General features: G+C 35.9%; 5 protein-coding genes across 5 annotated transcripts; 4 read left to right on the forward strand and 1 right to left on the reverse strand.

The window, feature by feature from the left end:
- Positions 1–1198: 1198 nt before the first annotated feature.
- On the forward strand, positions 1199–1579 carry LOC145806949 (CLAVATA3/ESR (CLE)-related protein TDIF-like). The gene has a single exon (XM_082904819.1). The coding sequence runs from the start codon at positions 1199–1201 to the stop codon at positions 1577–1579; it is 381 nt and encodes a 126-aa protein (XP_082760945.1).
- An 11532-nt stretch (positions 1580–13111) lies between these two features.
- On the forward strand, positions 13112–15205 carry LOC114273782 (pentatricopeptide repeat-containing protein At2g13600). The gene has a single exon (XM_028215594.2). It carries the CDS (start codon positions 13112–13114, stop codon positions 15203–15205), a length of 2094 nt encoding a protein of 697 aa, XP_028071395.2.
- A 1779-nt stretch (positions 15206–16984) lies between these two features.
- Positions 16985–20665, reverse strand: LOC114273780 (uncharacterized). Its single transcript, XM_082905694.1, has 4 exons — positions 18870–20665; positions 17947–18759; positions 17731–17849; positions 16985–17638 (listed from the first exon to the last, which is right to left on the reverse strand). Exons 1-4 carry the CDS (start codon positions 19834–19836, stop codon positions 17174–17176), a joined length of 2364 nt encoding a protein of 787 aa, XP_082761820.1. The 5' UTR covers positions 19837–20665; the 3' UTR covers positions 16985–17173.
- Positions 20666–21047: 382 nt separating this feature from the next.
- Positions 21048–22141, forward strand: LOC114273762 (basic blue protein). Its single transcript, XM_028215576.2, has 2 exons — positions 21048–21581; positions 21690–22141. Exons 1-2 carry the CDS (start codon positions 21386–21388, stop codon positions 21887–21889), a joined length of 396 nt encoding a protein of 131 aa, XP_028071377.1. The 5' UTR covers positions 21048–21385; the 3' UTR covers positions 21890–22141.
- A 2323-nt stretch (positions 22142–24464) lies between these two features.
- Positions 24465–27038, forward strand: LOC114273760 (Protein kinase superfamily protein). Its single transcript, XM_028215575.2, has 5 exons — positions 24465–24861; positions 25428–25621; positions 25714–25903; positions 25993–26384; positions 26549–27038. The coding sequence occupies exons 1-5, from the start codon at positions 24732–24734 to the stop codon at positions 26921–26923; spliced, it is 1281 nt and encodes a 426-aa protein (XP_028071376.1). The 5' UTR covers positions 24465–24731; the 3' UTR covers positions 26924–27038.
- Positions 27039–27588: the final 550 nt, after the last annotated feature.

Consider the following 27588-nt stretch of genomic DNA (forward strand, 5'->3'; position numbering starts at 1 on the left):
TACTATTAATGGTGATGTTTTTAGTGAGATAAATCATTATTGTTCTTCTTATATCATAAAAGAGTAAAAAGCTAAAAAAAACAAAGAACAGAATCACACTATATATTGATTTTAGATAGTTAGGGGGTTCACCAAAGTCAAAGAAAGATTTCTTGGGCTATCGGCCAAGCAAAGAAAAAGACACCACCCCCCTCCTCCTTCCTCCACCTCTCTTTATTTTATTTTTGTGCCACTGCCTTTTTCTTAATTTCTAAGATTCTTTATTTTGCATAATTTACAGGGTGGCCCCATTACTAAGTGATAAGTGAATTTGGATGTGGCAATATGACTATAATGTCCTTTCACCAAGTTAATATTTTCTCCTTCCAATTGAATAAAGAAAAAAAAAAGTAACAATACTAAATGCTAGGCATCATGAAAAATATTTCATAAAAATGATCATGAGCGAATCTCCATTCTTATATTACACTTTGTAACTTATTGTATATTTAATCTAAGGATCAAAAATCTTTTATGATACTTAGTATTGCTGCTTCTTTAACTAAGTATTGATAGGGATAAAAAAATTTAGAGACAGAAAATTATCATGAAAAAAAATAGTAGGAATTACACTTAGAATAAATTAAAAAAAAAAACATATTATTTTTCTTGGTATTTTTCTTGTACAAAGAAAATAATTCCTATGTAATGAGGCACTTTAATTACTATATATATATATATACACATTGATTTTATTCCATTTATTAGTACAACAAATTTATGTTATCAACAGCATTACATATTCATAAAGTTTTGTCTAAAAAATATTTAGAATTTAAAATGTATTGATCAGATTCAATTTTAGTCATATCCCTCGTCACACTAAAATTAAACACTACCATATTTGAATTCTGAATATTTTTTTAACATTTTGGAATTTTCAATTTCCATTCTCCTTAAACCCATGGGCTTTGCTCTATAATTCCATGGTAAGGAAGAGAGGGGTACTTCAATAAATTCATCCATTAATTCTAGCCCTTTCATAAATACTCCCACGTTATATTGTTTTTTTGTGTTTTTGTTTATTCTCATCTCAAACAAATGTGTAGGGAATTTCAAAACCTCCTTTCCATCCTCCACTTTAGCTGAAGCTTCTCTTCTCTCTCTCTCTCTCTATCTCTATCTCTATCTCTTCTTAGCCTTGGGGTGCAACTGGTTAATGGATATTGATCTCTTGTGGGCTATTGGGGGGTGGTTTCTTATTCCTGATTGCATGGCAACATTCAGAACATCATCATCACTCTCTGAAACCTCCACAAAATCACACCCTTTCCTTCTCTTCCTCTCTCTCCTCTTTATCTTCCTCATCCTTGTTCACTCTGAAGATCCATCAACAACGCCATCATCCATGGCTTCCTCAATTCCCACCCGGAGGCTCCTCGCCGATTCTTCCTCATCACCTACCTCTAAAATGAATTTTCACCCTAAAAATACCCACAATTCACATACTTCATCATCTTCTTCAAGTTCCACTCGCAGAGAGTTCGAAGCCGGTGCTCATGAAGTTCCAAGTGGACCCAACCCCATATCCAACAGGTAAGCAAAGCATCGATTGATCGATTCAACCGCCGCGTGAACCAGTGGAAGAAGATGATAGATGATGATATCGGCGTTATAAATATATATATATATATATAGATATAGATATATTTTTATATGTCATCTGTTTTATGACCGCCATTAATACTGCTTGTCCTCAGTGAGAAAGTTTGTTACCTTCTTTTGTTATCTTTGTCATCATCTCCTAGCATTACTTTTCGTTTCTTTTCTTTTCTTTCTTTCTTACCCTTAGAAATTATGTATAGCACCCAAAAAAAAAAAAAAAAAACTATATTTATATTTGTATGTATCGGTTTCATATATATATGTAGACGAGGATGAGGATGAGGATGAGGATGAGGATAGTATTGTTTTGGTTTGCTAAAGATGTTGGAGAGAGAGGTTTTGGTTCATAACTTTATATGTCTTTAATTTTTTTTTTATAGTTTTTTTTGTGTGTGTGGTTTTGCATGAGAATAAATCCAAGACACCATCAAGAAATGTATAATCAATGTGTGAGATGTGCAATATCTGTCCATCAAGAGGTTTTGGTTCACTCACTAATGTTTTTGTAGTTGAAGAAAAAAACCCAAGAATTATTAATTGAAGAGAGAGAAAGAGGAGAGAGAGAAGATCAAGCATGAAGGTGTTTCAAATTGGGTATGAAAGTCTTACAAGCATCAACAAAATCTGACCTACAGGCTGATTAAGGCAGTGGTGTAGTCAGATCTGTAGAATAGTGAGTGAGAGAGAGGACCTTTTGTTTTGCCCGACAAATTATTTGAGAGAAGAAGAAGCTTTAAAAGACTTTGCTTTTGTTTTCACAAACACATCATTCAATAAAGCTGATACCAAACTAATACCAATCCTTGTAATGATTTGATAATAATTATCAATTTGTGATATACATATAATTGAGCAATCTTTTATCAATCAATACAGGCTCTATGTATATGATGATGTGTGTCCTTTTTTGAAGAGAAAACAGTGCAATGTTTCAACAAATTTTCAATGCATTCATTATATCACTTTGTGTATGCTCATGATGCTCATGAATTATTATTAAAGATGGCAAGTCAATAGAAACTGGTGATAAGCAGACTATGAAACGACAATAACAGTATTCACGTAAATTACTCCTTACATTTTGGGTTTTGATTGGGGCTATATATAGATTTATATGTAACAGCATTGGATGCTACTTATATATAAGTTTGTGCTTCAAGAGAGATGAGAGAGAAGAGCCAGATGTGTCTACCAAAAAAGACAATGGGAACAATCCGAGAAGCGGATTTGTGCCACCCCATTTTCTTTTCTTTTTTTTTTTTGTTTTTTTTTTGGTAAATAGGGTTCATTAATTCATTAAGGCTAAGTTTGACTATTCTAAATAAGTATATATTTTTTATTTTTTTATATTTTTTTCATCACATCATCTCTTTATCTTTTTATATATTTTTTATAAAAAAATAAAAAATATATTTATTTAGATCATTACAAACTATCCCTAAATATTGGGTTAAATTTTTTACTTGAATCTGCTATTAGAGCATCTCCAATGGTTTGCCATTGGAGCTGCCATTGCTATATATAGCAGCTGCCATTGAATTTTGATACTCCAATGGCAAAACATAGCAGCTGCTAAATTTGAGAAATGCCAAAACTTGTGTCAAATTTGACACAAACTTTGGCAGCTGCCATTCATGCCAACTCAGCCAAAACCAACGGTTTCCCTCCCTCCCTCCCTCCCTCCCTCCATGCCAACTCAGCCAATTCATCAAACAGATTCACAATTCACAGAAAAAATTTATTATCTGTTTGTCAATTTGATTCATCAAACAGATTCACAAAAAAAAACAAATCCAAAAAAATTACAGATTCATAGATTCATCAAACAGATTCATCAAACAAATTCAAACAAATCCAAATCCAAAAAAATTACAGATTCATCAAACAGATTCACAGAAAAAAAAAAAAACTGATTAATTCACAAAAAAATAGAATTGATGAATTAAAAAACTAGTCAATCTGTTTAAGAAGATTGGGGTAGAGATGAATGAAATGAAAACCAAAATTAAGGAAGATCGGGCATCTCTACACTGATCTCAAGCCCACAGATCAACAAAGGGAGATCGGGCATCTCTGCATTAGAAAGAAACCCAAAGATCAGATTGAACTATCCACCACACACGCACGTAATTTCCACTCCCAATCCTTTTAATCCTAATTATCCTGCAACAAAACAATCTGATTGATCCCACGTATCTTTCCTATTTCAAGGCAACCAAACGTGGCCTTATCGCAAAGGCATCCAATCCAAACACAAAAATCGGCCACCTAATAAACAAAAATCTTCCTTAATTTTTGGATTAACTACTCTGAGATCAGTGGAAGATCGGGAATGGAAAAAAATTACAGATCAGTGAAGATCTGTTTCACTACACCGTACATCCAAAAAAAAATTAGTGAAGAAAAATACATACACTGAACATCCAAAAAAATCTGTTTCACTACTCTGCTGGAAGATCGGGCTTGAGATCAGTGGAGAGATCAGTGAAGATCTGTGAAGATCAGTGAAGATCGGGACCGAGATCAGTGAAGATCTGTGAGGATCTGTTTCACTACTCTGGAAGATCAGTGAAGATCGGGACCAAGATCAGTGAAGATTTGGAAGATTTGAGGAGAGGAGATGGCTGAGCCGGTTGAGAGGAGATGGCTGAGAGGAGATTTGGAAGATTTGAGGAGAGGATCTGTGAAGATCAGTGAAGATTTGAGGAGAGGAGATGGCTGAGCCGGTTGAGAGGAGATGGCTGAGAGGAGATTTGGAAGATTTGAGGAGATGATCTGTGAAGATCAGTGAAGATCGGGACCAAGATCTTGGTGTATAGATAGATAAATAGATTCGACTCACAGGAGGCATATAGATAGATAGATAATGCACGGTTGTTCTACATAGATGGATGGCTGAGCCGTTGGATCATATAATCCAACGGTGCTATTTTGTGAAAGGAATGGACATGGGTTTGAGCAACGGCTCTTTTTCATCTTTTTTTTCAAACAACAGCTATAAATTAACGGGCATTTTTTTCAAACGGTCATATTCTATATTTCTATAAATAAAAACTCTTCATCTCAATTTCATTTCACACCAAACATTTTAAATTTTATTTTTCTTTTCTCTTCTCTTTATCTGAATTTTATTTCACACCAAACTTCACAAATTATTTTATTCTTTGTTTTTTCACACAATCACTATGGAAGGTTCATCAAAAATGAAGAGAGGAAAATCATTTACCACTCAAGAAGATGTGGCAATTTGTAGAGCTTGGTGTCACATTACTGAAGACCCAATTGTTGGAAATTCACAATCTCATGCTCATTTTTGGGGAAGAATTTTTGAAAATTATTGTTCATTGCAGAATGATCGCTCGAGAACACAAGTGTCTATCTCATCTCGATGGGGTGTAATCATGAAATGTTGTAACAAATTTCGTGGGTGTCTAGCGCAAGTCGAAAATCTACATCCAAGTGGGGCGTCACAAGTTGATATAGTAAGATTTCATTTCCATTTATTATGTTAGTTTTTTTATTTGTCTTACATAAAAATTAACTGATTAATTAATTTAATATTTTATTGATATAGATGCTTCAAGCAAAACTGTTATACCATCAAGATGAAAACAAGCATTTTCTTTTTGAACATTGTTGGCCAATCTTGCAAAACAATATCAGGTGGCAAGATGTAACTCCTACGAACACGGTGAAGTCAAGAATACATACACCGTTTTCCCCTAATTCAACCCCTGATTCCCCTATGGATAACTGCATTTCTCTTGAAGATGACACCAGTCCAAGTGTTGGTAACAATCTAACTGTCGATGAGGGCAGTGTCTCTGCAAGGGGAAAAAGGCCGATGGGTAGGAAATCTGCAAAAGAATTATTTCGAAAAAATCAAGTCGCTCAAGTTGAAGTTCAAAAAATGGGCACACAATTGGACACATTTAACCAATACCTTGCTGAGAAGGAAAAGAAAAAAGATGAAAGAGAACAAAAAAGGATTGAAGCACTGCAGGAGATGAAAGAACTTGAGATGAAAAAACATGAATTTGAGATCAGAAAACAAGAACATGAGATGAAAAAGGAAGAACATATGATAATGACTACGGATATTTCTCATTTGGACCCTCAGATGAAAGCGTATTACACAATGCGAAAAAATGAGATTTTCGCCAAGTGGTCCTCAAATGTGAGCAGCCCAAATTTTTATTTCCCCCTACCTCCTGATGAATAATTATAGGATAAATGTTAGTCTTTATTTTTTGCAATATCATTTATTTTTTAATGTAATTTTTAGTCTTTATTTGCAATGTAATTTTTATTTTGTAATGAAATTTTTTTTTTTTTTTTTGAGTATTTTGTATTTCATAATGTAATATTATTTTTTCAATGTATAATGTCCACTAATTTGTATTATAATTTAATATTTTCAATAAAGTATAATGCAAAAAAATAAATATATTTTTTCAAATGAAGGCAATAAAAAGATAAAATACTTTAGCTGATATTAAATGAAGATAATTTTATTATAATAAAAAGACATTATAATATAAATATATAATTTTTTTCAATTTTTTCAATTTTTCATTTTTTTATATTTGTCTAGTTGGGAAAAATATAAATATATAATTTTTTTAACAAACAGGTAAAAAAATGTCACAAAACACAAAAAATAAACAAAATAAAATCACAAAAAACCTATATCCAAACAATACCTACAACCTTGGAGGGAAAGTTGGTTGAGATTTGTCAAAAATAGCAAATGATCATTGGAGCACTATTGCTATAATTTGGCAAAATAACACTATTCATTGCCAAATTATAACAATAGCAATAGCAAAATAGTAATAACCATTGGAGATGCTCTTAGATTTGCGAGCAAGTAGGCAAAAGGTTTTTACAAAAATGACAACGTGGCAAGCATCTGTAGCTCGAGCTGTGCCATCAGTTCAGACATTGAAACTTGAGGGAAGCTATCTTTTATAAAGTGATTTTCAATACAAAATACACGTCTGACATTATGGGTAGATTTGGGAGGGGAGTTGATTTTTTAATTTTTTTTGATTATTTTAATTTAGATTAAAAAATTTGGTTTGAGAAAAGGTTTTTAGTTTTTTTAGATTTTTTTATGAGAGAAAAATGTAATAATTATGGATTAGATGTGATGTTTTATTTTTTATAACTAAAATAATTTATTTTATCTTTTATTGCTAAAATAGTCAAAAAAACCCAATCTAACTTTTCCCAAACCTATTGATTGAAAATAAAAGAAATTATCATTCTGTAGTAATAATAATAGTTCAGATAAATTTCTTATGTTATCGACTTCTATGCGGATTAGCACTACTAAGTGTGTATGTAAAATTAATCATAGAAAATGCTTAACTGTTAAAAAATATTATATGAGAGGGTAATTTATATGCGAATTGGGCTGAGGTGGGCCTTTATGGGCCTCAGTACGAAGGGCTGAGTAAAGAGGCCATAAAGTTTCTCCGATTTTGAAGAGGCTTAAAGTTAGTCCGATCTCAAGCCCAGAAGGTAGACCGGTCCGAGGGACTCTTGATCTTAGTCCGGTTGAAGGACGCTTTAGACCGGTTTAAGGGTGCTTTGAACTTATACCGGTCATGGCGCAGTGAAACTAGATCGATCTAAACCTTGATAAAAAGATAGTTCGGTTTTGAGCATACCATGGTTTGTAGAAAACTATGGGCAGAGAATCGAACTAGGTATAGTTCGGTTAAGCATAGTCGTGATTACTTCGGTCGTATGGTAGGCCGGCCATGGAAGAACCATCTCACTTGGTTTAAGCAGTGAGGGGGTGTTGAAGGATAAACATTATCCTTCATGAGTATGAATCCTAGGAGGACTCTGCATGGAGGAGTAAAAGTCCTACTAGGATTGTGCCACGCAAAACCTATAAAAGCTCACAAACATCACCTATGGAGAGGTAACACAACTTTGATTCTCGAATTCACAGAGCTTCTTGTCTATTTGTCTGTTTTTCTGACTTAGGCATTGGAGAGGTTTCCGGCACACACCTGCCGGCTAGCTCACGTTTGTGTTTTCAGGGAGTAAAGCGACGTCGTACGGAGAAGCGCAAACTTGATCAACAGGATTATACGAGAAGGTTTATTTCTTTCCCGAACAATTGGCGCCGTCTGTGGAAATTCAGACAAGAACAAAACCTCTTGATCAAGCTTCTCCTTTATAAAAGCAATGGCGCACAACAAAGATTTGCCACAGTCCGCCATCGACGGACAAACACCAGAGGGGGGTGCAAGGCGCGAAGGCCTACCTTCTATCCCTCCCATGGCGGACTTGGAGCCCCAACGACATAACCCAGGAGGGATACTAGGGGGCGGCGGACTAACAGCCCCCGTCACTCTCGTTCACAAAGTCCTGACAGGCAAAGGCGGAGGATTGATTCTCAAGTTCTGGAGGACCGCGTGAAGGAGTAAGACGAATCAATAAGGAAGATGGCAGCAGACATGGAGGCCTTGAAGCGCCAGATGAAGGGAAAATGAGTGGCGACAGAAGAGGGGCACAAAAACAAGACGCCCCCTCGCCGCTCAGAAGACCATGGAAGGCATTCCACACCATCACAAACAGAGAGTAGAAGCCTCAGGACAGGCGATACTCAGTCTAGAACCTCTAGAACTCGTTACTCCAGGTCTGAGAGAACGAGATCATTGAGGTCTTACACAGAGGGAAGTACCTGCCGACCCTCACACTCGCACTAAACATCATCCAAACAGACGGAGTGCCAAGATCATCCGATTTGCGGATTATGCTGGAAGAAAAGGCACGATAGAAGGAGGACACCAGGGCGCGCGACCCTCGTAGAGTTTCTGCCCTTCAACGATTGGCTCCTCGATCGCATGGAAGCATCAAGGTTGGAATGCCATTACCACGCCCTGCCTACGAACCGACGGACAAAGCATTAGCGAGACTGCAGACCTCGCCGTTCGTTCCGGGAATTGAAAACGCACTCCTACCTACAGGCTTCCTTCAGCCCAAATTCACTACGTACGAGGGGAAGACGGACCCCTACATTCATCTAAGCCACTTCCGCCAGGTTATGGCGGTATATCGGCGAAATGAGGCTCTAATGTGCATCCTCTTCCCGTCAAGCCTTGGCGATCTAGGCTTGACTTAGTTTGAAAAACTTCCAGAAGGCAGCATAGCCTCCTGGGCGCAATTGGTGGAGGCGTTTGTCACAAGGTTCAGAACAAACACCAAAACCCCGGTGGAGATTGACCAGCTACTATCCATCGACATGGGCGAAAAAGAGACATTAAGGTCCTACAATAGTCGCTACTGGGAGACATTCAACCAGATTGGGGACTGTCCCACCAATCTCGCCATTGCACAATACAAGAGAGGCCTTCCGGTCAGGAACAAACTAAGGGACTCAATCACCATGACACCACCCCTCACCATGGAAGCCTTGATGGAAAGAGTGCATCAGCACATCAGGGTAGAAGAGGATAGTATACGTGCCAAAACAAAATCTGGCACGACCACAGTACCAGAGAAGAAGGCCTCAGCAAAGGTCAACGCGGTAGACCGTCCAAACAAAAACGGACGAGGCAGACGAGACAACGAAGAAGATCAGGATAAAAGATGGTTGAGAGTCCGCACTGCCATAACCACGGTCTTCAAGAAATCGATCTATCGAATTCTAAGTGAAATAAGGGATGAGCCTTTCATCAGATGGCCAGCTAAGCTAGGAGAAGCACAGAAAGACTACGACGAAAGATCACGATGCACCTTCCACAACGCACTGAAAATTGCATGCCATTAAGACAGCATCTGGAGGAGTTGGTGGCAGCCGGTCACCTGGATAAATACATTGAAGGAGGGACGCAACCAGCTCTCCAGGATCACAATAACCCCAATGGATTGCCAGGCGACGCTCCACCTCAAGGCATTATCAATGTGATACATGGAGTCTTTGAACCTGAGTGTGTATGCGAGCTCAGGGGATCAATCAAAAAGGCTGAACACTTAAGAGAGGTGCTAAGTGCCCAACCTGCCATCAAGAAGGGGAAAACAGAGGCCACAAACGTCATGTCTTTTTCGGATAAAGACTTGGAACGGATATATTGCCCTCATAATGATGCCCTGGTCGTCACTCTTCGAGTCAAGGATTTTGACGTCAAACGGATTCTGATTGACCAAGGTAGTTCATGTGAAATCATGTACTACGAAACATTTAAACAATTGAAGCTACAAGACAAAGACTTGGCGCCTGCCGTATCTCCCCTAATTGGATTCAACTCCATGCTAGAATGGCCCGTCGGCAAAATAATTCTTCCAGTCAGAGCAGGAAGCGTGACGAAACAAGAGGATGACCGGAGTACGAGGGCGGCGCGACAGCTGCAGTAAGCCAATACCAGCATGCCACGTGTCATAGGGATGAGAATCGATTCAGTTTGTGATTGAAGGGACGTTGTGACCGAACAAGCACAACTCGGCTTAAGTTTAGCTTGGCTGGAAGGGTTAAAAGTGTATAGCTTGGCTTTAAAGGCTTCAGAGTTTTAGCTCGGCTGACAGGTAATCCCTATCATGCTACGCAGATGGAATTAAGGGGCAATTGAAAGGGTAATTTATATGCGAATTGGGCCGAGCTGGGCCTTTATGGGCCTCAGTATGAAGGGCTGAGTAAAGAGGCCATAAAGTTACTTCGGTCTTGAAAAGGCTTAAAGTTAGTTCGATCTCAAGCCCAGAAGGTAGACCGGTCCGAGGGACTCTTGATGTTAGTCCGGTTGAAGGACGCTTTAGACCGGTTTAAGGGTGCTTTGAACTTATACCGGTCATGGCGCAGTGAAACTAGATCTGTCTAAACCTTGATAAAAAGATAGTTCGATTTTGAGCATACCATGGTTTGTAGAAAACTATGGGTAGAGAACCGAACTAGGTATAGTTCGGCTAAGCATAGTCGTGATTACTTAGGTCGTATGGTAGGCTGGCCATGGAAGAACCATCTCACTTGGTTTAAGCAGTGAGGGGGGTGTTGAAGGATAAGCATTATCCTTCAGAAGTATGAATCCTAGGAGAACTTTGCATGGAGGAGTAAAAGTCCTACTAGGATTGTGCCACGCAAAAACTATAAAAGCTCACAAACATCGCCTATGGAGAGGTAACACAACTTTTATTCTCGAATTCACAGAGTTTCTTGTCTATTTGTCTATTTTTTTGAATTAGGCATCGGAGAGGTTTCCGGCACACACACGCCGGCTAGCTCACGTTTGTGTTTTCAGGGAGTAAAGCAACGTCGTACGGAGAAGCACAGACTTGATCAATAGGATTATGGGTTGGATGTGATGTTTTATTTTTTGTGACTAAAATAACCTATTTTATCTTTTATTGCTAAAATAGCCAAAAAAAAAACCCAATCTAACTTTTCCCAAACCTATTGATTGAAAATAAAATAAATTATCATTCTGTAATAATAATAATAGTTCAGAAAAATTTCTTATGTTATCGACTTCTATGCGGATTAGCACTACTAAGTGTGTATGTAAAATTAATCATAGAAAATGCTTAACTGTTAAAAAATATGATACATAATTTATTTTTAGAATAATGTAGTAGCTATTTGTAAATTATGCTAAACAACAATAAACTACATCAATCTATATGACAATTGTGTATAATTATTATTTTTTATTTTTTTGGTATGTCACTATCTACTACTCAAAGAAAAATGTTATGATAATTAAGGTTGTGTTTGGAGCAGCTCTGGAAACATGATTCCATTGCATTTTTCAATACTTTGTTTGGTTTAAGTTTTCAAAAATCGATTCCAATGTCACATTCCAAAACGCATTTCAGATCATATTTGGAGAGCTGGGAGTTTTTTGAATTTTGAATTTTGAAAAGAGAAAATTGGGTCTACCCGGTCATCCTCCCGAACGTCCCCCCAAACGTCCGATAGGTCGATCGGAACAGTATTTTTTTTGGTGGGCAATTGGCACCTGTTATTTGGAGAAAAAAAATGGGAATTTGTTTTTGATTTTTTTTAACAAAAAATAATTTTTATATTTTACATAAAAAGTATTTTCAAAATTTTTTTAAAAAAATTGTTTTATCAATAATTATTTTTTTGAATTGAATTTTAAAAAGAGTTTGGTTATGAGCGTTGAATAAAATTTTGAATTGTGTATTTGGTTATGAGTTATAAGTTTTTGAATCAAACAATTTTTCTAATTTAAAAATTCATTTCAAAAATTCAAAACTCAATTCAAACATATTTTCAAAACTCATAACCAAACAAAATTTCTCTTTTTAAATCATAATTCAAAAACTCAAAAACTCAAAATACAACTCCATACCTAAATCATAATTCTAAAATTCTACCAAACGCTACCTAATTTTCTTCATAAAAAAAGGGGAGTAATTGCTTTGGCGCAATAAATCTCATCTTTTATTTATTATGAAGAATTACACCTCGGTGTATTTTTTCAAAAAAAAAAAAAAAAAAATTAGTGGTAAGGTTTATAAATATTATTAATTAAATTTATAAACTTTTCCTCTAATCAGTAAATACTTTTCCAAAACTTCACAGAAGTGTAGTTTTCCTTATTTGTTATACCAATGTATGCATGAATGCCGTGTGTAAGGTGTCTAATAATATAGATGAAAGAGAGAGGGGGAGGATTCATGCAATATAATTTGAGACAGAAAAACAAAATGCCCCCCCCCCCCCCCCCCCCCCAAACGGGGAGGAATTAGTATAGGTTGTATCATCAAACATCAAAATAGAATAACCAATGTGGAGAGTAGGAACTTGTGTCAATTAGTATAGGTTGTATCTCCAATACTATAAATCTAGAAGGAAAAAAAAAAAGGTAAACAGAAAAATGCATCTGTGGATAATAACCATTTTAGACATTAGGGTGTGATCTAATGATTTAGTAGTTACACCTTAAGGTGTGGTGAGTGGGAGGTCAAAAGTTTGAGATGATTGAGCAGTGGCGAATCCTTAAGTTGTAATCTAACTATACTAACATAATAACACTGTCTTTGATAAATAAATAAATAAAAAAGAGATCATAATCATTTTAAATGAGACCCATATCACACTAACTTTAAATTTATAACTCATTTTGAAATATCTTTTTCTTTAGTATTTTTGATTTTTGACAGAAACCAAAATAAAAGAGAACCTTTTTTAAAAATATATTTTATTCATGGTTAGTTAAATGTGATACCCAAACATGATCAAATTCTGAGCAAAAAAAAAAAAAAAACATGATCAAATTAATATTTTTTTATAAAATGAACAAAACCTGCCTGCATTAACACTATTTGATAAATGGGCTAAAGTTTTGGACATGAAGTAGTGATAACAAAATTGAAGCTGATGGGCTTGGTAAGAATCCTTTCATTTGGGCTTGGAAAAGTCAGACCAATTCAACCTCTGTTCTCTCTTCTCTGCGCAGGAAGGAGGGAGAGAGAGAGAGAGAGAGCATGAATGAACAGACATGCCAGGTTCATCAAGCTCGGCCTCGACACAAACCCATTGGTCGCCACTCGACTCATCAACGACTACATATCATATTCTCAATCTCCGACCTCTCTGAATCACGCCCACAAACTGTTCGACCAAGTGCCCCAAAAGGACACTGTCCTATGGACCTCCCTAATCTCTTCCTACACTCGCCTCAACCAACCCCACACAGCCCTCCACCTCTTCTCCCTCATGCTCCGTCTATCTTCCCCTTCCCTCCAACCCAACAACCCATTCGTCCTCGCCACTGTCGCTCGCGCCATCGCTTCTTCCCCGGAACACCTCCAATTGGGTCAGATCATCCATGCCCTTGCAATCAAATCTGGGTTTTTACCCAACAATGTTGTTGTTGAAACGGCTTTTTTGGATATGTACTCCAAATGTGGGGTGATTGGTTCTGCACGTAAGGTGTTTGATGAAATGCCGGAGAGAAATTTGGTTACTTGGAATGCAATGATTGTTGGGTATGTTCGTAATGGAATGGAAAATTATGGGTTGGGTTTGTTTTACCAGATGAAGTGTCATGAATTATGCACGCCGGATGAGTTTACTTTTGGGTCTGTATTAGCAGGTTGTGCGTGGACTCAAGATCTGATTTTGGGTATGCAGGTTCATGGGTACATTATTGTCAGTGGCTTTGAGTCGAATTGTGTGAATCCGATCGGTAACATGTACTTTCAGTGCGGTGAAGTTTCTTGCGCTGAAAGACTATTGAATGAAATGCAAGGGAATGTTGTTTCGAAACTCATAAAAATCAGAGGCTATGTCATTAATCAAAGATATCATGATGCAGTTGATTATATTGCTTCTGAGAATAACATTGCAGAATTTTTTAAAGTGGATAGCACTATGTTTGTGCCTCTTTTGACTGTATGCACAGAGCTCTTTTTGCTCAAAGTCGGAAGACAAGTCCATGGCTTTCTTATTGCTTTCTCTAGCTGTCATTGTAATAATTATTCATTGGATGATGGCGATGCAATTATTGGAAGCGCTTTGATCAATATGTACAGCAAGTGCGGTAGCATTGGTGAAGCTCGAAAAGTTTTTGATGCTTGGCTGCCTGCCCAACTTGTGGCTCTTTGGAATTCGATGATATCAGGTTATATGTATAATGGTTTAGTTGAAGATGCTAGGACACTGTGGGAAGAAATGTCAGAGAAAAATGTCATTTCATGGACGAGCATGTTATCTGGGTATGTACAGAACGATATGCCACGAGAAAGTTTAGATTTACTAGCTAAAATGTATTCTAACGGGGATGGATCTAGAGTAGAAGGGAACTGCTTCACTTTTGTAGCGGGTCTTGAAGCATGTAGCTATTTAACAAACTTAGAAATGGGAAAACAAATCCATGCAAAGCTCATGAGGACATTAACTAGAGCTGATACCAATAATGTGGTTGTTGGAACGGCTTTGGTGGATATGTATTCTAAAGCCGGCTATTTGTCCTATGCACAAACTGTTTTTGATTTGATGGTGGAGAGAAATGTAGTTGCATGGACATCTATCATTATGGGGTATGCAGTTCATGGGTTTGGTTTTCGAGCCCTTGATTATTTCCAGCAGATGATGGAAATGGGCGTTGAACCAAATGAGGTGACATTTGTGTCTGTCTTAACTGTTTGCAGCCATTGTGGTTTGGTGGTTGAGGGGTTACAATACTTTAAACTGATGAAGGAGAAGTATAGATTAATTCCAAGGGAAGATCATTACACATGTTTGGTTGATATGTTGGGACGCGCTGGAAGGCTTGAGGAAGCATGGAATTTGCTGGAAGAAATTGATGTTGGAGAAATGAGTTCTAGAGGTACCATTTGGGCCGCAATGCTTGGGGCATGTCAATTGCATGGGAATGTGGAAATGGGAAGGAGGGCAGCTAAGAAGATGTTAGAGACAAAGAAACAAATTTTGACGACTCATATTGCACTTTCTAATGTTTATGCCGGGGCAGGGATGTGGAATGAAGCGTATAGAGTGAGAGAAAATTGGAGCAAAGAAGGTGATGTTAATGGGGAGCCAGGTCTTAGCCACATCTGCACAAACCTTGTGGTTTCTTGATCTAGGTTTCTGGAAAGTTTTTCGTTATAGAAGTAATTTCTTCAGGTTCAATTGATTGGGTATGAACCATCTTTGGACCATACAACTTGTCTTGGAAGAAACATGGTTGTTAAAAGAGGATGCATAATTCCGGATTGCTAAGTGGTATTTAGAAAACAGGGCCACTGGAATAGGATGCATAATCAGGAATGACCAAGAGGTTGGAATGTGTTGGCCACCACAAGGTGATTTTTCTAGAGCTATAGTCTTAACACAATCTTCTGAAGGTTTTAATTGTGTTTTTTTTTTTTTTTTTGAATAAATTTTAATTGTGTTTTTTCAATCAACTCATACTGCTGTAAATGTTGTAAGCATGACTGTAGTGATCTCTTGTGACTTGATGATGTTTAATAGTGTGTTTGATCTTTTTTATTAACAATAGTAAACTATTTTATAAATTATATTGGAAGATGTGCTTCTGGATTAAACTAATGGATGGAATCAGGAAGACTACTTCTTGGACTTTTTTATTCTAGTTATTATTTTCTTTCTTTTTGCCTTTTTGGATGGTGTCATGCTACCACGTGATTGCCTTGTAGTATTTTAACCAATTGAACTTTGAGGGGTAAATTAACTAAAACATAAAAAGAATTATTTGTGTTTGGTTGATTTTGGTTTTATTTGACTAAGAAATACTTCTTTAGAATTCTAGTGGACCAGCTTGGTGTGCCCATGAAAACAAGTAATAAGACAAATGTATTCTTGGTTTTCAAAGTCCCATCAACCAAACCAAATCAAACTAAACCAAATCAAGCCTTAAGTCCCATCAAATAGGGTTGGCTGCATGAATTATTCTTTTTTACTCGACTCTATCCAAGGCCATTCAAATTCCCAACAACCATTGTTAGAAAAAAATAAGAGCTAAGGATTACTTAATTCATATCAAAACTAGTTCTGTGTCTGTTTTGGAGTTTTGGATGTAGTGTGTAGTGTAACTTGGAATCTTGATTTTCTTCCATTGGATGATGCTCTGCTTAATGCATGAACGTTTTCTACGAAGGCTAGAGAAAGTCGGAACCCCTCAATTTTAAGGCCAAGTTTGGCATGCTTGAAAAAAGACAAAAAGTCAAAAAGTCACTATCCTATTTAAGTCACATCATCTTATTTAAGTCACATCACCTCTCTAACACATCACTTCAAACCCAACCCAAACCCAACCCATATTTCATAAAAAGTCAAAAAGTGCACTTATTTAGTCTTCCCAAACTAGGCCTAAGTCTTTTTTCTGTGTCATTTCATGATACCAAAACGTAAGCATGAACCAATTCATGTCTCTGGCCGATTCTACAGCTTCAATCAACACAAAATGATCTCTCCTTTCAAACATGATGCATAAATTTATTTGAGAGAGAATCGATTGAAATGGGTTGGTCATATTCAACGGAGATCAACAGAGGCAATAATGAAGAGATGCGATGCTGTAACGGTAGATCGAAATGTTAGGGGACCGGATAAGCCTAGATTAACGTTGGATAGCGTTGTAAATAGAGATATGAATCTACTTAATTTGACTAACGAAATAGCCTTTGATAGGTTCATGTAACCCAGTGTTTTTAAAGGCTCAAGGCGCACTAAGGCGCCGAAGGTCTCTTGGAGCCTAGGCGAGGCGCGGGCTTTATTGAAGTAAGGCGCACAGTATTCGTAAAAAATAGAAAAATTAATATAGACTAATCATTCATAGTACTAAGACAATTTTTTAAAAAATAAAAAGTAATCAAGATTCAAGACAAAACATAGAATAATTCTCAAAGCCATGAAAGTGCATATTACATAACATTTCAATTTTTAAAGATCAAATAATCCACATTCAATAAAATAAAAACATAAACATTAAACATCTAAAACATAAATATCCAACAAATACTAATATAGGTCTTAACACTTAAAAACATCAATATCAAAAGAAAGAGTAGGTTAGGTCGGTGTCAGTCAATCATCATTCTCAACATCAATGGCAAGCAAACTATCATCTTCTTCTCCATCAGTTGATTTATATCCCTCAACATCTTCCTCCTCTGTGTCACCTGAGCCCGCTTCCTCTTCATCTATTAATAGAAGTGGAGTCAATGTTGATGATTTAGATATCCTCGGTTGTGCCTTTGAGCGTGAACTTGTTGCTCTACTTGCATGGCTACTTTCTTCTACTTTAGAAGCTCTAGCAACAGTGGCCCACGTCAAGCCATCATCATCATCAAACACAAGCTCATTATCTTCATCTGATTCTCCATCCATCCTCCCAAGCAACCACTCATTGCTTTCATCAACATTTTGCAAAGATATGGGATCAAGAGTGTTGCGCATGTCATACCTAAATCTCAATGTTCTATTGTATTTGACATACACTAAATCATTGAGACGTTGTTGTTCCAATCTATTTCTTTTCTTGCTATGAAGCTGCAATTATTAAAAAGATATTAAATTCTATATAATTAGAATAAAAAATATTTGAATTGAACAAAAAATTAGTTAGAATGTTAAATACTCACATGTTCGAATACACTCCAATTTCGTTCACAACCCGATGAACTACATGTTAGGCTAAGGACTTTTATGGCAAAAGTTTGCAAGTTTGGAGTATAAGAACCATATGATGCCCACCAATCAGCTGCGATAATCCACTAGTTAGAAATAATTGTTACCAAGTATTAAGTTTTACTAAAAGTATTACTAAAAATAAACTCTATGAGTTTATAATATATTACCTGGTGCTCTTGTATTTCTTTGCCTAATCGCAACAGACTTGCCAAAAAGACTCTCAGCCTTCATATAAATACTCATCTCATTAGTGATCAAATCTTGAACAGTGACATCCGGGACCAACCTTTGCATGCATTCATAAAACCCATTCATCACTTCATGATCTCTTTGCACCTCTAACGCTTTTGGATAAAAGAATTCTGGGTTAAGAAAATGTGCAGCTGCATGTAAAGGTCGATGCAATTGAACATCCCATCTTTTGTCAATGATTTCGAAAATTTCATTATACTTCTCTTCTTTATGATCAAATGAACTTGCAATGCATTCTTTTGCCCTATCCATTGCCTCATAAATGTATCCCATGGGAGGTTTCTTCTCGGTATCAACCAATCTAAGCACTTTGACAAGAGGACCCGAGACCTTAAGGGCAAACACAACAGTATTCCAAAATGAAGGCATCAACAAAGTTTGTGCCATTCTTTTACCTTGTGGCTCCTTTGCCCATTTGCTTGAGGTCCAGTCTTCGGAGGTGACCATCTTTCTCAAATTGTTTTTTTGTTGATGCATCCTAGACAAAGTCAAAAAGGCGGCTGCAAATCTAGTTTTTGTAGGCTTGATCAAATTCTTCAAATTTGTAAAGCGCCTCATCATGTTTAGCAACGTAGGCCGATTGTAAATGTAGCCATGTACTGCAATACCCCTTTCAAATGTCTTTTTCAATCTAGGTATCTTGAAAATGTCTTCTAACATCAAGTCCAAACAATGAGCAGCACATGGTGTCCAATACAAGTGTTCATACTTAGCTTCCAAAAACCTCCCTATAATGTAACAATAATGAAGAATTATTATTTTCAAGTTTTTAAATTTTAAATACAAAACAAACTATGAGTAAACAATTTTGATGTAAGGAATGAGGAAATATTCTTACCCGCCAACACATTAGCTGCAGCACTATCAGTGATAACTTGCACCACATTCTCTTTTCCAACTTTCTCCACAAACTTGTCTAGTAATTCAAATAGCTTTTGCCCATCCTTTGAATAGCTAGAAGCATCAACCGACTCAACAAACATGGTTCCTCTTGGACAATTAACTAAAAGGTTAATCAATGTCCTTCCTCTCTTATCAGTCCAACCATCTGCCATTATGGAACACCCGTATTTTGCACAATCCTCTTTATGATTCTTCATCAAATCTTCAGTATGTTTCACTTCTTTTTTGAGTTGGGTAACCCGCACTTCATGGTATGTCGATGGCTTCATACCAGGACCATATTGGCCAATGGCTTCAATCATTGGTCCAAAACTCTCATAATTTACTGCATTAAAAGGGATGCCAGCATCATACATCCACCTTGCAAATCTTTGTAGTGCTCGAGCTCTCATTTCTTTTTTGTAAGGGTCATTTGCATCAATTTTGATTTGTTTCCCTTTTACTTGGTCTTTTCGATTTTTCACCACTGATTCAGGATTGGGTGTGAAGTAAACATCCATAGGCCCTTTTCTCTTTGGCGTTTTCGATTTGGATTTGGATTTGGATGAACCTTGGCTACTACTTGTCAACTTGCGGTGTTGATTGACATTGATCTCAACGATATCATCATCTTCATTTTCATCTTCCATGTCCATGTCATCGAAATCAGGCAACATGTTCATTTCTTCTTTTTGTGTCTTTTTTTTGGACATGAACTCTCTAATCTCTTCTCTTACATGAGAAGGACACTTCGGGCAAGCAGTGACATTCCTATAACCTCCCGCAAGGTGTTGTTTCACCCGATAAACACCTCCATTTGATACTTTACTACAAAAATTACACTCAAACTTGTTTAAATTGTTCTCCTCCACCAAATGGGCATATTGCCACGCCGGATCTTTTCTATTACTTTCCGATGTCATTTTCTACTTAGTACTTACTACACAACACAAAAAATAAATAACAAAAAAATAATTTCAGTATAATGAATGTAATGCATGTTATGTGATGAATTAATTAATGAATGTAATGTATGAATCAATTTTCTATTTTTTTAATTAATGATGAATTAATTAATTAATGTACATTCCATTACATTTATTCCTATGTTACATTCAATTTTCTATTAATGTATAATGTATGTAATTTAATGTATGTAATGTATGAATTAATTAATGTTATGAATCAATTTTCAATTTTTTTAATTAATGGTGAATTAATTAATTTCAGTATAATGATGAATCAATTTCAGTATAATATAATCATAATAAATGTAATATATCTATTTTTTTTATTTATGTATGTATGTATGAATTAATTAATTAATTTATTTGTTTATGTAATAATCAGGGTTATGAAAGTCAAATAATTGAAAAAAAAAATTATTTATTTATTTATCATAATCAATTTATTTATTTATTTATTTATTTATGAATTAATTAATTTATGAATTAATTAATTTATCATAATCAATTAATTAAGTTATTTATGAATTTATTTATCAATTAATTAAGTTATTTATGAATTTATTTATTTATTTATCATAATCAAAAGAAAAGAAAAGAAAAAAAAATAAAAAATAAAAAATAAAAACAGATCACCTTCAACGAAGGTAAAAGAAAAGAAAAGAAAAGAAAAAAAACAGAACCTGCGAAGATGATCGAAGAAGAAGGAGAAAGGGAGAGAGTCGATCTGCGAAGCCGATCGAAGTCGATCGAAGTTGAACTCGAGCCTGCGAAGTCGATCGAGAACCTGCGAAGTCGAGTCGATCGAAGTCGAGTCGATCGAAGTCGAGTTGCGAGAAGTCGAGTCGCAGACTTCTGTTTTGGAACACAGGTTCGTAATCGATCGATTAGGGTTCCTATTTGTCTCATATGGTACATGGGTCGTAATCCTCTGTGATTACGAGCCATTCAAAAGGTTATCTGAGCCGTTAGATCAGATCTACGACTTGAACACTGAGTCGCACCTAGGCGATCGCCTTGCACCTCTCTCGCCTTGATCAAGTCGCGTCTAAGGCGAGCGCCTGGTTCAATTCGCCTCGCCTGGTACCTGTACAGGCGCAGCTGCTGAGCCTCGACTCGCCTTGCGCCTAGGCGTGCGCCTAGGCGCGCCTTTGACAACACTGATGTAACCGACCCCACTTGATGGGACTTAAGGTTTGATTTGGTTTGGTTTACCTGTTTTTGCACTGGCCTTGTGCAGTCAACAAAGGCTGCTTGCTAATCATTGGAAGGCAATAACATTTAGTGTCCCCATTCCCACAGAACAAGACAATCAAGAAATTACTTTATTTTGCTTATTTTTGTTTCGCCCACTAACAAATTATTCCCAGGCACTAACTGACACCCTCCATTTGATACCCAAAGACATGCACCTTTATGAAAGCAACAACAACCCCATTTCTCAAATACACCCTTAGCTAGGAAGCTCTCAGTATTTTATTTGTAGCTTCTTCTCCACCTTTGCGTCATGGCATTGAAGTATCACCAGGGAAGATGCAGTGCAAGCAGAGCTGTGGCTCTTGCCACTGCTCTCCTCGTTTCCCTCGCACTTCACTTGGAAACAATTCACGCAGCCACTTTCACTGTTGGTGATTCTTCAGGATGGGATTTTAGTGTTGGAAGCTGGACAAATGGGAAGCAATTCAAGGTCGGGGATATGCTAAGTAAGATGAAATACTCTGTGTCATTTGTAATTACTTATTATTCTTTCTTCTTCTTCCTCTTGTTTTTTCTGCATAATATGATCTTTAATCATTCGTGTCTCGTTTTAGTTTTCAACTATAATCCGTCAGTCCACAATGTGGTGATTGTCGATGTAAACGGGTACAATAGCTGCACATCTTCTGCAACCTCTACAGTTTTCAGCAGTGGGAATGATCAGGTCAAGTTGTCGAAAGGACTTAATTACTTCATCTGTAGCATCCCAGGCCATTGCAATGGTGGCTTGAAGATTACAGTCAATGCTTCCTAGATGGCTAGAACACGAATGCATGATCTACTTGATTTGTACTATCTTATCTTCTAATTTGTATTGATGCATAAATAATCATCATCATTGATGAGAGACAAAACTAGTTGTTTGATCTTTGATGTCCAGTGTTTGTTAATTTTCTTCTTTCAGTAATTCTGTGTTTTGCTTGTGATGATAGAATTGTTGTGTAACAATCTCTTATCACCCAGGTGTGTTTGGAATTACAATTTGAGATGGGTTGAAAGTGGCAAACTATACTATTCTGGTGTTACTTTTTTTTTTTATTGATTGGACAAATTAGACATTTTTTAAGTTAAATAAATAAATTGATGTTAGATAGGATAACTACTAGACAGAACAGAAGCTTGAATCAGTGCCCTATATATTGAGACTCTGAGAACAAGACCTTTTAGTCTAAAACCTGTATACGGTACATAATTCAATAAATGCAGGTGTTTTGAAACAAGGACTGTGATTTTAAAAAAAAGGAGTCAAAACCATATAATGCGCAAATAGTTAATGAGTTTGTTTGGTACAACTTTTAAGCAAGTTAAAAATTAATAATTATAACTCAAAGAGATTTTTATTGATAAATCTCATTTATAAATTTTTTAATTTAAGAAGTTCATGAATGAATTTTTTAACCAATTTAGTTTCATGTATGTATATTTTTATTTCATAAAATCTTTTTTCTTGATTTATACTATTTTCTTAGACTCTTATATCCTTATATTTAATGTTGATATTTAATATTGATATTTAATATTTCTAAACCCTAAACCAAAAAAGTTCCATTTTCATCAAACTTTAATGTCCCTAAACCAAAAAAGTTCTATTTTCATCAAACTTATTAAAATATTTGATAATTGTGATTGTAGTTGCTATTGGTGTTGATGGTGTTCAAAGGATGTGAACCTTCTGGGTTTTTTTTTTTCAAAAAATAATGAAATGATGGTTTGATATATTATTGTCTAGGTGTGTAGTTAGTGTTGTGATCTGAACATTTACATCATTTGTACATTCTTATTCACATCATATTTGATTACCCAAAAAAATAGTGGTGTGTGGTTAATGCATTATTGATGTTGTCATATTTCTGTACTTTGTAAGCTACAATGTGAACATTACCATCATTCTTATATTCAAAACCTTGGCATTACCATTGTGGACATTAACATTTGTATGTGAATATAATATGAAGATTACCATTGAAAAGTATCCATTCCTGCTTAATATTGTCCATTTTTTTTGTCTCAATGCAAATTTTCACACATGTCATCATGATCATATTGATATAGCATTGTGAACATTAACATTTGTATGTGGATATAACATAAAGATTACCATTGAAAAGTATGAATTTCTATTTAATATTGTCCATATTTTTGCCCCAATGCAAACTTTCACACATGTCACCATGATTATGGTGTCTTTATTTATATTCCAGAATTCATGTAAACATTCACATTCGTATGTGTTATTATGAATATTCACATCATGTAATTGACAACACAATTGCAAAAATTTATTTTCAAATTAATGTGAATATAATGACAGTACACATCCTGATCCATGGAAACTAGGAAAATATAATAACAATAAACATTAAATATCAACATTAATGAGGGCAAGAAAGATTGAGGATGTTTTAGTTTTCTTCCCTCAAATAAGACCTAATGAAATAGTAAAAAAGAATATGAGTTCGATGGAATAAAAGTCTTAGAAGGAGATTTATCAAAAAAACTCCCTAAATCAAAAGCTTTAAAGTATTTCTCCCTATGTTTCCTAATAATTATTTTTTTGTTTCAATTTATGTAAGTTATTTTTGTGTCATAAATTTAAAAAAAAAAAAAATTTATACCAAATATCCTGACACAAAAAATTTAAAAAAAATTAAATTTAAACAATTCCAAACAATCCCAATACCACCGCACAAATTTTTTTCACCTTAAATTGCACAGAAGATCAAATTTTGGGTGGCACATTTGGACATGAACCCCACTATTTTAAGGAACGCTAACTTATTTATTTTCATATAAAAAAATTTACAAGCACAAAAGGTACTACGTACTGTGATATAGAATGCATAGATGAGACAAATGTTACAATAATAAATACAAATATTTTAAATTACATATTTATCTCATTATGTGAAATAGTAATTGTTTATAACAGTTGTCGAGGCCAACTCAGACCTTCAAGAATAAATTAAAATTTTAAAAAAATAAAAAATAAAAAAGGTGAGATGTGTGAATGAAGAGATTCAACCTATGGTCCCACAACGGTATTCCAACGTGGCAAACCGTTTCAAATACCCGCCAAAATTGGTTCCCAGGTTTCTCTCCTCAACACATCCCCTTCTAAATTTTCCTTCTCACTCCATTTTCCTCGGAAAATTCGAAGGAAAATCACTCCCCCTTTTTCTTCTCTCTTTCTCCACCAACACATATGTCTTATTTTGGATGATCATAATTTCTCTAGTCCTCCATAATCTTACAGATTTTTCCTCTTTTTTAGTTTTGACTGTTAGCTGTCTTACATATTTATATGGCAAATTTGACTACCCATAAATAGTGTTCTTATACTTTCTAAACAATTTCAACACCTGGGTTTTGATGGGTTTGCCATCTTATTCTTGGCAACCTGTGAAACCCTGTGTTCCACAACCCACAATCTGTGTACTTTTTTCTTTTTCTTTTTCATATATATTTTTTTAAGTAGATGAGGATTTTGTAATTGTTCTTAGGTTTTGGTTGTGTAAAGGATTCTGAGATTTTAATTAATCTGACTCTGCAATTTGTGAGAAAATCTTGTCCCAGTTTGATTCAATTGGCTTGAAAACATGAGTTGTTTTTCGTGCTTTTCATCCCACGGAAAGAAATCAGCAAAGAGATTAAACAGCAAGAAGAGGGAACCTGTTCCTGATGCTGTTGTTCCAAAACAAAAAGAAGCCACCGCACCACCACAGCCCGGTAAGTACATCAGCTTTGCAATCTTAGATTACCAATACATATATACTAGCAGTTGGTTCAAACAACATGGGTATTCAATTTTACATTTAACTTTTAAGCAGTTTCACAATTGAGGGGCAAATTGACAAATGATAAAACCGTTTCGTAGTTTTGGACAGTTTGATGAATGAAAAAACCCATTTAGTAGTTTTTAGATATGGCAGTTACTGAATGTGAAGGGTGTTACTGAAAAAACATTCAGCAGTTATTGTATTATCATCTAATTGATCCATCATTTGTTTGAGGTAATGTTGAAAATTATTTAGCCCACCCCCCCCCCCCCCCCCTTTTTTTTAAATCTATATGAGAGTAAAAGCTCATGGAACATTAGTTTTGTTCTGGTTTATTTGGCTGAGATGATCATAGATTGTAAATTGTACGTCAATTGGTATGAGGGGTTTTGGCTTGCTAGTATCAAATCACTCACTGAATTTTACAATGATCACCTCATAGTTCCATCAATTGAGTGATTTTTTTTTCCCCATTTTTTGGGTAAAATTTGGACAAATTTTTTGAATTGGGTGCAGAGATTCCTAGAAGGGCCCCAGCTGAAGCTCCAATAAAAAAGGATGCCCCTAAAGAAGCTGCCAACAATATTGCAGCACAAACCTTCACCTTCCGTGAGCTAGCCACAGCAACAAAGAATTTCAGACAGGAATGTCTAGTAGGTGAAGGTGGATTTGGACGAGTTTACAAGGGTAAGCTTGAAAAAACCAACCAGGTAATGAATGACTTTCGATTGTTGCATACATTAGGCTAGATATCTTTCATGTTTTGTTTGGAATTATAGTAGCCTTGTGTCGATTATCTTAGGTTGTAGCTGTGAAACAACTTGATCGGAATGGATTGCAAGGAAACAAAGAGTTTCTTGTGGAGGTTTTGATGCTGAGCCTCCTCCACCATCAAAATCTGGTGAATCTTATCGGGTATTGTGCTGATGGTGATCAGAGGCTTCTGGTTTATGAGTACATGCCTTTGGGATCTTTGGAAGACCATTTACTTGGTACTTTCTAAATCATAGTTTTAATGTCCTCAATGTTTGTAAAATTGTAGTTTTAATCTTCTCATTGTGCATAAATTTTGAATTTTCAGATATTCCATCAGGACAAAAATCTTTAGATTGGTTCACGAGGATGAAAATAGCTCTAGGTGCTGCCAAGGGTCTGGAATATTTGCACGATAAGGCCAACCCTCCTGTCATATATCGTGATTTAAAATCATCCAACATTTTGCTGGACAATGAGTTTGTTGCGAAGCTCTCCGATTTTGGGCTAGCAAAGCTCGGTCCTATTGGTGATAAGACACATGTATCTTCGAGGGTGATGGGAACATATGGTTATTGTGCCCCGGAGTATCAAAGAACAGGTCAACTGACCGTGAAGTCTGATGTATACAGCTTTGGCGTTGTTCTGTTGGAGTTAGTCACCGGGCGTAGAGCAATTGACACCACTAGGCAAAATGAGGAGCAAAATTTAGTTTCTTGGGTGAGTTCTTTCACTCCCCCCTTTATACAAATGTTATGTCTTCTATTGCATACAACCATAGTTTAAAAGAACTTTTCTGTTTCTTTTTCTTGGTAACAATGGTATTAAGGACCTTGCCGCGAAAAGCACCTTTTAACTTTTTGACTGGTTTGATTTCTGAGCAGGCAGAACCGATATTCAAAGAACCAAGTAGGTATGTGGAATTGGCAGATCCATTTATTCAAGGAGACTTCCCCGTGAAAAGCTTGAATCAAGCGGTTGCTATTGCTGCCATGTGTCTCCAAGATGATGCCTCGATGCGTCCCTTGATGAGTGATGTTGTCAGTGCTCTCAGTTACCTTGGACCAGGACAAAATGAAGGAACCGGTTCCCCTCTGTTAGCTCCCTTTGATGATGGAGCGATGGGCACACGTGAAAATCATAATGATGAAGAGAGTGCAAAGGAACGCCAACGAGCAGTAGCAGAAGCAATGGAGTGGGGTTCGAATTCAAGGAATAACCAAATGAGATCACAGACTGCAACTGATTCATCCGAGTAGTAACTTCTTATTTTTATTGTAAAGATATGAAAGCAACATGGATTTCTTGCTGTTATGTCTATTCATATAGTATTTTTCTTTTCACATTTGAAGAATTATTACTTGAATTCAACAATGAAGTGAGTATATAGCGATACATGAGAATTATCCCCCCCCCCAAAAAAAGATAATTAAGAAAAAAAAAAAAAAGTGGAGAACATTTGTGTATTTTATAGTATTTTGATGTGGATTGTATGTGGGTGATGTGAAACATTGGTGTTTTATGGCATTTGAATGATTTTTCAACAGTATTGTCTGATTTTTTTTTCTTCTGATTTTTAAATTGCAAAGTATGAAAATTGCAGTAAAAATAGTGGAAAACAAATGAAATAGGGAAGAAATGTGCATAGTTTGGGGCATCTTTGGAGGATTAAAAAAAAATCCTAAAAATTTGAATAGGCAGTTATTAATGAAGGATATATAGACTCTCTTGCTATAAGGGCATCCCAATGCATGAAGTTTCCGTTATTGCGGGATTTAGTTAGACGTAAGCAATCTTATACTACGTGCAAATTGTTTTTGTATTTTGAATCTATGTTGTTACCCAAGTAGGCAACTCAAGAGGGGTGAATTGGGTTAATAAAAAACAAATGCAGAAATTTGAATGTAATAAATCAAGTAAATAA

This window comes from Camellia sinensis, chromosome 14, assembly GCF_055761805.1.
Source record: "Camellia sinensis isolate YWXY chromosome 14, ASM5576180v1, whole genome shotgun sequence".
In the NCBI taxonomy this organism is placed as follows: domain Eukaryota; kingdom Viridiplantae; phylum Streptophyta; class Magnoliopsida; order Ericales; family Theaceae; genus Camellia; species Camellia sinensis.

What these genes read in the sequence shown, in the direction of transcription:
- LOC114273762 (XM_028215576.2), top strand. Translation starts at nt 21,386, where the DNA reads ATGGCATTGAAGTATCACCAGGGAAGATGCAGTGCAAGCAGAGCTGTG. An exon ending in CAAGGTCGGGGATATGCTAA is followed by an intron (nt 21,582 to 21,689) that starts GTAAGATGAAAT and finishes GTCTCGTTTTAG; the next exon opens with TTTTCAACTATAATCCGTCA.
- LOC114273760 (XM_028215575.2), top strand. Translation starts at nt 24,732, where the DNA reads ATGAGTTGTTTTTCGTGCTTTTCATCCCACGGAAAGAAATCAGCAAAG. An exon ending in CACCGCACCACCACAGCCCG is followed by an intron (nt 24,862 to 25,427) that starts GTAAGTACATCA and finishes AATTGGGTGCAG; the next exon opens with AGATTCCTAGAAGGGCCCCA. An exon ending in AGCTTGAAAAAACCAACCAG is followed by an intron (nt 25,622 to 25,713) that starts GTAATGAATGAC and finishes CGATTATCTTAG; the next exon opens with GTTGTAGCTGTGAAACAACT.
- LOC114273780 (XM_082905694.1), bottom strand. Translation starts at nt 19,836, where the DNA reads ATGACATCGGAAAGTAATAGAAAAGATCCGGCGTGGCAATATGCCCAT. An exon ending in TGCAGCTAATGTGTTGGCGG is followed by an intron (nt 18,760 to 18,869) that starts GTAAGAATATTT and finishes GTTACATTATAG; the next exon opens with GGAGGTTTTTGGAAGCTAAG. An exon ending in ATTGGAGTGTATTCGAACAT is followed by an intron (nt 17,639 to 17,730) that starts GTGAGTATTTAA and finishes TAATAATTGCAG; the next exon opens with CTTCATAGCAAGAAAAGAAA.
- LOC145806949 (XM_082904819.1), top strand. Translation starts at nt 1,199, where the DNA reads ATGGATATTGATCTCTTGTGGGCTATTGGGGGGTGGTTTCTTATTCCT.
- LOC114273782 (XM_028215594.2), top strand. Translation starts at nt 13,112, where the DNA reads ATGAACAGACATGCCAGGTTCATCAAGCTCGGCCTCGACACAAACCCA.